At 41.4% G+C, this 12,004-nt stretch overlaps 1 protein-coding gene across 1 annotated transcript; it reads left to right on the forward strand.

The window, feature by feature from the left end:
• The first annotated feature begins 7,260 nt into the window (after nucleotides 1–7,260).
• Nucleotides 7,261–10,144, forward strand: LOC119909085 (CCN family member 2-like). The gene is given in 7 exon segments (XM_038727140.1): nucleotides 7,261–7,550; nucleotides 7,779–7,835; nucleotides 7,837–7,965; nucleotides 7,967–7,997; nucleotides 8,131–8,382; nucleotides 8,517–8,728; nucleotides 8,842–10,144. Coding segments are annotated over 7 exon segments (1,041 nt in total). The 5' UTR covers nucleotides 7,261–7,487; the 3' UTR covers nucleotides 9,139–10,144.
• Nucleotides 10,145–12,004: the final 1,860 nt, after the last annotated feature.

Raw genomic sequence — 12,004 nt, forward strand, 5'->3', positions numbered from 1 at the left:
GCAAAATATAATGGCATTTTCACATAAAACCATCTCTTACTGCGGAAATTTTTAGGTTCACACAAGCAAAACAACTAGAATGTGACCAAAAAGAAGCCCTGCATTTGATTTTAGCTGCTGCATTGCACACAGCTTACTTACCAACTTGCAATACACCGTCACCTCCAATTATTGCCACGTGATTGGTTGTGCAAATAATACTTTTCGGTTTCGTCCATTGGGTTATGTAAGTTTTAGTGTAATTCCTCTTTACTTGCCAGTCCTGTCTTCTTCCACTGCAACTTGCAGGCTTCTCAGTGTGTCCATTACATATTGAGTTGGAGACAGGAGACAGTGAGTCTAGCTTAGCTTACATACTGGAAGAAGGGGGAAACAGTTAGCCTGGACTAAAACTCACTAAATAACACTTTGTATCTGTTTGTTTAGTATGTACACAAACAGAAATGTGAAAAGTCAGTTTGCGGTTTTAGAGGGCGTTACATGCTGTAACTATTTCTCAACGAACAACACTTCCTCTAGAAAGACTGTAGGAAGTTGTGACGCTTGGCTGAAGGCCTTTTTTTACAGCAGATATTTTGACTTGACAAAGCACAGATGTTACTGAAAATATCAAGGCAGTGACAGTGTGACATTGAGCCAACATGCAAAATGCCAGGACCCTGAAGCCACTAAATGGAATTCAGCCATCATAAATTTTATTATTCATACCTGTGCTATTTTTACTGTGACATGTCAAAATGTCTTTCACCATGTTAAACCACAACTTGTCTATCTGGTGCATTTTTTTAGCATTGGACAGAACTAGTCTATGTGTTCCTCTTACATCCAGTTTTAATGTTAAGCTACGCTAATCACCACCTGGCTCTAGCTCCATACTTAAACCACAGCCATGAGAATGTTATCGATCTTCTCATCTAACTTCCAGCAAGAAAAAATGTGGAACTATTCCTTTTTAGTGAACAGACCTTCAGCAAACTGACAAGCTTAGTCATTCTCTGTGTGCTCCAGTTTAATGCTTTCATTGTAGTTGTAGCACTGTGTGTGGCCAGACCCACGCTATATTTAGAAACCATCACCTGTAAAGGGCAGACCATCTTTAAGGTCATAGACACTATATGATCCTCAGCGTTCACTGTTTTAGCACAGGCATCTTTAAATCTGAAAAAGGCAGCTTTCTTAGTTTTTATTGCCAATGGTTTCATGATGATGAAGAGCTGGCTCCATGGACAAGACTGAAGTCACGTTGCCCCAAGATTCTGCCTGGTTTCATCTGACCATCACGGTTCAATATGACTTCCAGAGGTGCAGAGGTATTTCGGGCATGAAGTCTAAGATTAGAAACACCCTTCGACCTTCAGCTGACAGGTCACTGAAACAGAACAGAGGCCATCCTGGAACCACATGGGGCTGTGTTTGAGTTAAGACCACCTTACATCCATATCCATGTGTGTGGCAGTAAATCAACAGCTGAGATGAGTTTCTGCTGTTTGTTGAAAGAGTTACAACCCAAATTCTCATCAGTGTCTGTAGTCTAAACACTTTCCAGGACACAGGTTTTTAAAAAGGCACTTTTCACTCTCTCTCTCTGCCTTTGACAATTCAGCCACCCATCAATCCCCCCTTGTTATATCTGTGCAAATGTTCCCATGCACTCAATCCAGTGCTAGTTTCCACCTGCGAGCTCCACATGCTTTGTCCAAGGCACATGAAAGAAATATCTTCTCCCTTGTTAACAAAGACTGGCAAATGCATTCCCCTCAGTGACCCTAACTAAATGATTTATGAGAAAATTTGACCAAAAAAATGCAATCTACCTTCCAACTATGCCCCTCTGGCATCTAACGGTCAATATATAATAACTCGGCCCATTAGCCCAAGTAATCCTAGACCCAACTATTTTATGCTGGCTGTGCCTGAAAAAGATTGGGTCTCATGCATGTTTCCAGTCTGAACATTTTCCACCACTCTAGGCTTTAAATAGACACAGTTTCCATCTTGACAATTCATCTGCCCACCAACGCCATTGTTAAATCTCAACAAATCATCCCAGGCTCCAAATCCATTATTAGTTTCCACTACTTGTCTCTTCATAGGCAAGCTTCAAACAGTTTCCATCAGTATTCAACTCTTTCATCTCTCAGTAATTGACCTGTCCCTTCTCCATTGTTAAATGTCAACAGATCACCGTCACTTCCATTTAAAATTTCCCCTCTAAGTGTTTTTGCAGACAATCTCCAAACAGTAAAAGAAAGCAGCGATTTACTTTCCCAGCACGTCTTTATTAGCCTGTTTGCTTTGCTGAGGAATTGCACATTGCAGATGACACAATAATGTTTTGCACTTATTTTGCTGTCTTGGCAGAGTTGTTCCTTTGTCCTGCATTCCTTATTCGTGGCTGTGTGCAATGTTGATATAAGTATATGTGCTTATTTTTCCACCGTTCTCAATGAAAGTCAACTAAAATGCCTAAAATGTCAATAAATGACAAAATAGCAGTACTTTCTCTCCTGTTTTCCACCATGTTGTTTTCAACTTTTCCACCCTCACCGTCTCTCTGCAGGTCGCCCAGGAGTTCAAAGAAGCAGAAATATACAGGCAGGAAAATCATTTTGAGATCTTGGTTTCATGTGCAGTTTACACAGTGGTATATGATGGTTGGTTTGAAGGATAAAACCAAGGAACATTCCTCAAATAGGCTGCCAGCTACCACTAATGGAATTTAGTTGAAAGGACAGCTGAGTGCAGATAACACAACCAGAGCTTCAAATATGGACCCAGTTTGGGACAGAACGCTCTAGGTTCATATACATATACACTTAGTTGCCAGTTCAAACTACAGCCTCCAAAGTGATCCTAAATTTGAACGACCAAAAATTTAATACAGGCATTTATTGCTGGGTTGTTGTATTAGACTGCCTTTTAACGTGTAGATGTGAAGTCCACTAAATGCAGCGTGGTTTGGATAAATTCATCCACTAAACCTTACGCATTTTTCTAAAACTGGCATAAAATCGAAAGTACACAAACGCAAATTAAAGACAGATGATTTTAGAAACCCTACATGAACTAAAAACGTTCACTGTGAAATTAAAGTCTATATGTGACCCAGTGTGGAACAAAAATGCAGCCTCAGGACAGAGTGTTTGGTGTGACTGATCTGCCGTTTTTTACTTTTGATGTTTATCTAACAATTTAGCTTTGAAAGTGGGAATGTATGACTGCAGCTGTACTGAATACAAGCAGTGTGTGGGAACCATGGAAACAGCTAGAAGAGCTCCCACAGGACACAGAGGCCTCCTCTGTGACATCAGCATCACGTATGACATCATCAACTATGGTGTGATGGAAATGGGAATAATATCCCCTTTCCACGTCTGAAGGAGCGACTGAATGAGGATGGTGTCGTCACCATCGAGCCTGATGTGGGGATATAAAAATGTTGTCTGGTCAGACACTGAGTCTGTCATCTCCACAGATCCTAAAGTTGGAAAATTCCCAGCTGACACAGTTATGTAGCCTTGTGATGTCACACAGTAGCTATGAAACGAGCAGTGAAGTAATGAGGCTATAAGTAGCAGGAAGCAATGTACGTAAAGCCTGACTAGGATAGATGGCAGGCCAGGAATTACTATGAGTCACATGGCCTTAAATCAGTGTGACTTCAAAGCTAAATAAGGAACATCACTCTACCAGTTCATTGTCTTGGTAAGGGTGGAGGTGCTGTGGGTACATTTTTATTTAGAAACATAAAAACTGTGAAACAATATATCAGCATGATGTTATCATTGTGGTTTTATAGTGTTACTGTATATAGTATACCTACTCTCCCCCACTGTTTTGGTTGAGTCTCACCGTACAGGCAATTGTTTTTATAGTGGTGTTCCATATCTGCCGGATGTGTAAATAGGCTAACAAGTTTGCCATATCCACTTATGTGTTAATGTGTCATTGTTCTGTTTACAGCTTGTTTCCGCTGCCCCTAAAAATCTTAGTTATTGGAGGTTTAAAGGAAATAAAACACATTTTATATTATAGGGGTGTTATTTAGTGATGGTTTTAAATAATTTCAACGGGACCCTAACAGTATGAGAGAATCCCAACATCACCGGCACACTTATAATTTGCATGCATTGGTTTGCTCAAAGAACAATAATTATTTTTCCAACATGCACGCAGGTATGTTTAACAACACTGATGCCAACAAGCACAAGACTCCCCCGACGTTGTATCACCACCACAGTTCCATTACTGATTTTAATCCACATCTACTTTTTTAGACAAATAGCTTGGTCTATACTTAGCCTAGACATATCTGTTTCTACCACACACAGAGCGGTTTCCTTTGGCCACCACAGTCAACCCATCCACACATCCAGATCTGCAGAAAAGTGAGCACATGGCCAGTCGGCCTACTGATATTCAGCAAGGAAACCTGGAGACTGACAGACTGAGCTCAGTTAACATTACAGTCAAAACAACATTCATTGTGTTTTCTAAAAATCTTGCAACTCATAGATGCATTTTTCTGAGTAGACCACTCAGATATACCTTCAATACTCTATTACTCTGTCTTGCAGTCTTTAAAAGGCATTCAAATGAGTTTAATCACCCAAATAAGGACAATTACTGTAGGATTTTACTTTATTTTCAAATGACATTCCTTGAAACCATTCAGAAAATTGCCTGTGATGTATGATAAACTGAATCAATAAACAACCTGACAGAAGCTGCATTACTCTGCACATAAGATACAAATGTCAGCCAAGTTTGAGTTCTGTTTTGCAGCGTGGCCGGCATACGTTCCTCCATCAAGCTGTTTCCATTAGATATCATGGAGCTGAAGTTTGGGCCCTGAGGCTGCAATGACTGACAGCACACACACACACACACACACACCACACTTTCACTCACGGCTGTGTTTTTCCTTGCTCAGATGGTCTAACAGGAGCCCCTACTGTACTGAGCCAGCATAGAGAAAGAAAATATCCATATTAGGAAAAGAGCAGACGTCCTTATATGGGAAAGCTTCCTCTGTAGTAAGAGCCCTGTCTGCTGGCTTCTCCCTCACATTCCTTCAGCTCCAGGTTTCTCTGGGAGTTTTTCATTTCCGATTCGCTGGCTGGAGAAGCAGCAGGGCCGCCTTTCATAAGAGTCTGGCCTGGTGTGTGATCCCCTTTTTCAAAAAAATACACAAACCTCCGTCTAGCCTCTTTCCTGCAACCCTCCACGCTAGGGTTTGATGTAGTAAAATAAGCCTGGCCAGGGACAGGGCACACCTGGCCTTTTTAAGTTAGTCAGAGACTAAACCTCATTAAGCAGGTGAGAAGCCAGAGAACATGTAGCCTTTGTTCCCGTAATATCTGCCCCTCATTCCTTCATGCACTTTCACCAGAGTCAACTCTTTTAATCATGATTTGTCCTGACTAAGACCCAGTGGAGTCAAAAAGCCCTGTCAAATGTGAGATAAAATCCTCAGGCTTTGTTCCTCTCAGCCTTTTCAGGGAGTAAAAAAAAAGCAGCTGAATGCTCAAGTCAACAAACAGCCATTTCGGGAAGTGCCATTAACTGAGAACATTAGTCTTTGTCCCCTCAATACCTGTACTGCATACCTTGGCAGGGCAGCACATTCAGCTCAGGTAACTCAGGAAACAGACTGTCGGGATCAACTTGTAGTATTCCACAGCTGAAATAAAGGACAGATTATTCTACCTGTCAAATCTGTTAGGTTCAATATTAACTAAACTGGAGTGTTGTGTCATATGATCATTTATGTGCATCACAAATTAGGAAAACTGGATGAAGTGGGTATGTGATGCTGAAGTTATTTACAGACTAGTAGCTTGCATTTTTGTAATCATGAAAGTTAGACTGGGAGTTCCTTGGAAAGTAACAAAGTAACAATACTCAAGTATTGCATTTAAGTACAAGTTACACAAGACATTACTGCAATGCATTGTGAAAGATTAAACCAGTAATTTCAGATAGTGTCATAAAAATAAGCCCAAAGAGCTGCAATGAGAAAAGTCCAGACGATTTATAAAAATTTGTGTGGCAGAACATTGTTTTTCTTCTTTTGTATGTCATTAATTGTGTCGCAACTCCAATTTATCACTCTTTGGAAGGGACTCGACGGCTAGGTTGGAATCATCTGGATCAACTGTATACACAGTAGTTACAACTGGCTCCACCACAACAATAGTAGAATGCTTCTTATGCACTGACGCAGCAGTATTGACAACCTAATGATGTAAAATATATGAATATATCAGTCACAGGGACCAGTTTTCTGAGGATTTTAAATGCAGGGCTTTTACTTGTATTGGGGTATTTTTGCATTGTGGCATTGCTACTGTTTGTTGAGTAAAGGTTGGGAATGCTTCCACCACTGCTACTTTTAATTGAGTCTGTATCTGGTGTACATATTATGGGTCAGAGGGAGGTCAGATCATGACAAAATAATTTGTATATTATGTGTATCATGAAACAGGACTGGAGGTAGTTTTTGTGATCAAAATGTTTCATTCATGCATAAGAGATCACAATGTTCTCATAATGCGTTTTAACAAGTAGCGCTTAAAGCTGCAGTTCAGCCACTGCTGTGTCCCAGATGTAACCACACCAGGGCAGAAGACAAAGTTACAAGACTTGCAGCGGTTGCCAAGTCTCTGTGCAGGATCGAGCACCTTGATAGATAACCAGCTCAAGCTAATGATTCAAATGAATTTCCTTTCCCTAACAGCTGTTAATTTACTAAAGTAGATGATGGGTGTGCTCCTTTGAAGCCAAAGCTGATGAATGCTTTGCGGGCTTAAAGTCTTAACCACCCTTTACACTTCAGTCAGTTAATTGAATCATTGCATGTTTACAACTTTCTACCTGTTGTCCATTTTTCTTTCATGTTAAGGTCTTTGTGCCTTCACGTTTGAACTGTGCTCGTTTTTTTTTTTAAATGAATATTTATAGGTACCGGCTGTCTGTTTGTGAAGTCAGTGTTCAGGAATTCCCAGTGTGGGGTCCCAGGTCTCTAACCAGACTTAACCTCCCATTCCAGATGAAAGCCGCTCTGAGAGAGAGAGAGTGTTGTTTGGCCGAGCAGCAGAGCCTTGCCTTCAGACAGCAGGAATGTGGGATGTCTGGAGTGGGGGTCAGGAAGCGAGGAAAGAATGCCAAGTATGTCCATGTTTGTCCAGGGCTGGCTCTCCATTCAGCCCCCAGTGACGTGCTTCCAGGGCCAGCGAGTATAAAGGGAGCTGGGCCGTGCAGTCAGAACTCAGATCAACTCCCCTACCGAAGCTAAACTCTAGCTTTCACTAAGGCAAGAAAGGAAAGACTGTGACCGGAGCAGCAGAGAAACCTTACGAGGCGAACGAGACAAGAGATCAACTTGATCAGAAAAGGTTTCTCAAGCTCAAACTCTGAGACTAAAGGAAGACTTTCTCAACAAGACTTAAGGAACAACTAGAATCTATTTCTACAAGGAAGAAAAGATGTCTGCTGGAATGAAGAAAATGATTTTGCTGCCTTTCCTGTGCATCATGCTCTCACACATGGTAAGTCTAAAAAACACTGAAAATGACTGCCCTGGTCGATTTAGGTTTATCTTTAAATATACAAGCAATGCTTTGAAACTTTAAACTTTGCTCTTCTCAAAACATGACATAAGCTCTAATCTTAAAAACACTGAATTCACTTTGTGCTGGATGTAAAACTACAGCTGTAATACAGTTTGTGGAGATTATATTTAACTAAGCACATGTCTGTGTGTGTCTTCTGCTCAGGCTGCAGGTCAGGAGTGTGGCAACCAGTGTTCGTGCCCCTCCACCCCCCCTCAGTGCCCCCCCAGGAGTGAGCCTGGTGCTGGATGGCTGCGGCTGCTGCAGGGTCTGCGCCAAACAGATGGGGGAGCTCTGCACTGAGAGAGACCTGTGTGACCCACACAAAGGCCTCTACTGTGACTTCGGAGCCCCCCATCAACAGACGTATAGGAGTGTGCACAGGTGAGCCATGGAAAAGTAAAATAATGACTTTTTCTGTGACGTCCTGCTGTGCGCCATTACAGAAGTGTCTTAATACACTTGCCTTAATGCATGAACCGAATCGTGACCTTTCCCCTTGTCGTTTCCCCCACAGCTCGAGATGGAGCCACCTGTGTGTTCGGAGGCATGGTGTACAAGAGTGGAGAGACTTTCCAGAGCAGCTGCAAGTACCAGTGTACCTGTCTGGACGGAGCTGTGGGCTGTGTCCCCCTTTGCTCCATGGACATCCGGCTGCCCAGCCCTGACTGCCCCATGCCAAGACGGGTCAAGGTGCCAGGGAAGTGCTGTGAGGAGTGGGAGTGCGATTCTCCCTACAGACACAGTTTTGTGGGTTCTGCTTTGGCCGGTAAGTTAGTCTCCTATTCTGTATCATAAGGTCGTTTTGAAGCACACAAGGCTGTAGTTTCTTTGTTGGTCTTCATACAGAAATTAGCCATAATCAGGATCTTTCTAATCCAGTGTTTCCTCCTGTGTTTACAGCCTACAGAGAGGAAGAGACCTTTGGCCCAGATCCCTCCATGATGAGGGAGAACTGCCTGGTTCAGACTACTGAATGGAGCGCATGCTCAAAGACTTGCGGCCTCGGGATCTCCACCAGGGTCACCAATGATAACCGCGAATGCCGCCTGGAGAAACAGACCCGGTTGTGTATGGTGCGACCATGCGAGTCACAGCTGGAGCAGAGCATCAGGGTGAGTTTTTGTTAAACTGTAGTGCTTTCATGGACTCTACAGACAATGTCAGCATTTAAATAACCAAAGAATGCTTACTGAAGTTTCTGTTTCTCATGCTTTCCCTCCTACAGAAAGGAAAAAAGTGCATCCGTACTCCCAGACTCTCCAAGCCCATGAAGTTTGAGATCTCTGGCTGCACCACCACCAAGTCCTACAGGCCAAAGTTCTGCGGCGTCTGCCTGGATGGCCGCTGTTGCACCCCCCACAGAACCACCACCCTGCCCATGGAGTTCAAATGCCCCGACGGACAGGTCATGAAGAAGCACATGATGTTCATCAAGTCCTGCGCCTGCCACCACAACTGCCCCGGCGAGAACGACATCTTCGAGTCCATGTACTACAAGAAGATGGTGGGAGACATGGCGTGAGCCACTGAAGGATGATCGCAGCTTATGACTTGAAAACAAACAGAACTCCATCTCATTTTGCAGCTCAGTATATATGTTTTTTTAATGTTTTATTTTGTCATTTTCTCATTGTAAAAGTAGTCCAGACACTTGTCTCAGTGTCTGTGTGTTTTGCATGGCTGGTGCACATCAGCCACATAGACTCAGACAGAGGGTTGCGTAGCAGCTCCAAGAAATTCCTGCACTATAACTTCTATTTTTGACAAACCTACTGTCAGGTTGCCGCCCATTCCCCTTGAAATCCCTCTAATAGACCCGTCCATTTTAATGTATGCATTTTTATACCTTATCTAAACCATGACCTCCTCTCTAAATGAGGTGTCGAATAACTGCCCCCACCCCCCAAGCCCAGACCAGACCTGAAAACTCTAAGCAGCTGTAGATGGACCACGCAGACCACAGCAGGCCAGTGTGCCCCTGTACAAACAGGTCTGAATGTTTCCTTGTGTGTATGTGTGTGTGTGAGTGTGTGTCTGTTAGCGCAGGCCTGAATGTCGGCCTTGTCTCTGTGTCTGTGCAGCTCACTCTGCTCACAGAGTAGAGGAAAGGTCAGAGTTTCCGCCCAGCATGTGGATGAGAAAGCAAGCTGCGAGCTGAGTTTAGGGTTAGATATGGAACACAGTGGGCTTTGCCACGGCACTGAGAAAAAAAACCAAAATAAGACATGTTGACTATTTCTGATTCAGGTCAGAAGGAAGAAACCAAGTGTCTATATAGAAACAAAAGTGTACAAACATAGAAGAAAAGACTGGAAGAATTGTAATTTCATTCCTTTTTTATTGTTGATGTGTAAATTATGTATATATTTGTACAGTTTAAGTTAATTTAAAAGGCAAATGTGTTCTGTGCTTCGGAGTGTATCAATAGTGTATGACAGTATTTTTTACTATTTTATTGAGAAGTGTGACAAAAATGTTACATGTTTCACTTTGTAGCTGGAAATAAAATGTTATATTTTTTATACAAACATGAGCTCTCCCATTTTTCTTGTCTTCAATTTTAACGAATATGTGGACTGGATTTTGGTTCAACATCCACTGTTCGGTCCATGCACCATAAGATTTATTAATTAACTAAGCATGTTAAGAGGAACAAGACTCATGTTAGTTACCTGCATAAGTAGAACATAATTTGTTCATGTTTAACTTTTGACATCTCAGACAGTGAAAGTATTAATTAATTATTAACAAAAACAAAACAATCATTGTGGATCAACCTTGCTCAATCACTATTGCAGTTGAAGTAAATAAAATGGTGAAATGAGTCATTCAAGAAGGAGTTTTCTTTATGCTGCAGAGGTGTGTATGTGTCTGTAGATATTGATTGTTTTATTCCCACCACAGGAGTAACATATGATCCCTTCAGTTTTCATGTGATGATCTTTCAGATATTGGCTTGTTCTTCCACTTTCCACTCAGGTTTATTTAACACAGGGGTTTTCAAAGTGGGAGGCGGGCCTCCCCTGGGGAGCACCAAACTGTTTCAGGGGAGGCTTAGAGACTTGAGGTGTACCCGATGTTCAAGAAGGATTTCTAACAAACAGATTTTTTTTTAGATACCAAATGAGAACCATGCTCTAGGATTGCTTAAATAACTCTAAATTGGTTATGGAAATAGTTTGGGGGAATTTTACTGTTTTCCTTTACCTAGAATCTTGCAGTTTTAAATTATGTCATTATTAGGCTATTTTAACTCAACTGTTGGATGTATATTGGATCACGTAGCTGCTACATGATCCCATCTACAGTACATGCTAGAACTGAACTAAACTAAAAAGCGGGCACGTTTTTCTAAGCTTGGTCTGCGGGGAGGCCCACAGTCTCACACACTGAAAAGCCCTGATGTAACATACTACCATGATGCAACTGATATTACATATCACCTTGCTAGTTTTATGGTTTCACTTGTATTTTATGCATTATTGCTTCACCTATTTTTGTGCCTAATGTACTGTTTTTTTTAGAAAAGTGTCTCTGAGTATCCTGAAAAGCGCTGTTGAATTAAAATGCATTATTATAATATCATTATTAACATAATTTACTGTAATGCCTCTTTCAGTGAATAAAGACATTTAAAAGATGTATGAGTTCTTATAAAGCAAACAATCAGGAAAATGGACTGTGGTGGCCAAATGACTATTGCCCCCTATTGAGTAGTTAGCTGAACTGAAAAATTATATTTAAAATGTAATAGTTTATGCACTGTAGCAAAGATTGTTTGCTTTTGGTCATTTTTACAAAGTAGAAGATAGAAATAAATAAACCTTGGTTCCAAAGAACAAAAAGTTAATGTCCTAACGTGACTACGGTGCCCTTTAAAATCTCCCTTGCTGATAGTAAGCACCTCTGCAAATGAAGGCTCAGACAGACTAATGTCGCCACCTGGTGCCCTTTTCATTTTGTTGTCATTCATTTTTAATATCACTTTCGCCTTGTTTTGGCATCCATATTCAGCATGCAAAAGGAGGAGATCTGCACAGCCTTATATGAATCTGTGTGATCCATAATTATAATAGTTGGTCAAACAGCATAATGCTTTGCTGCAGAAAGTTCAAAATATAATATGTCTAAAAAGTACTGTAACCACTGTTGTGAAGAATTGTCCAGTGGTAAACACAAAAGACAAACATGACTGTAATCTATTTTTCTTCGTCCTTTGTTATCGCTGATTTGTAATTCAACCATTTTTATAGTGTACTTTTAAGATCCTCTGTATTTGCATACAACAGTTTCAGTTTCCAGCAGTCAGCAGCTATATTTATTTAAGCTGCCAGAGGAAGCAGAACTTTTGCATTTTCAGTTTTGCCTCTGCCCATGTTCTAGTCTTG

This window comes from Micropterus salmoides, unplaced genomic scaffold (assembly GCF_014851395.1).
Source record: "Micropterus salmoides isolate LMB-PRFRI ecotype aquatic unplaced genomic scaffold, ASM1485139v1 Ms_hic_scaffold_18, whole genome shotgun sequence".
NCBI lineage: Eukaryota > Metazoa > Chordata > Actinopteri > Centrarchiformes > Centrarchidae > Micropterus > Micropterus salmoides.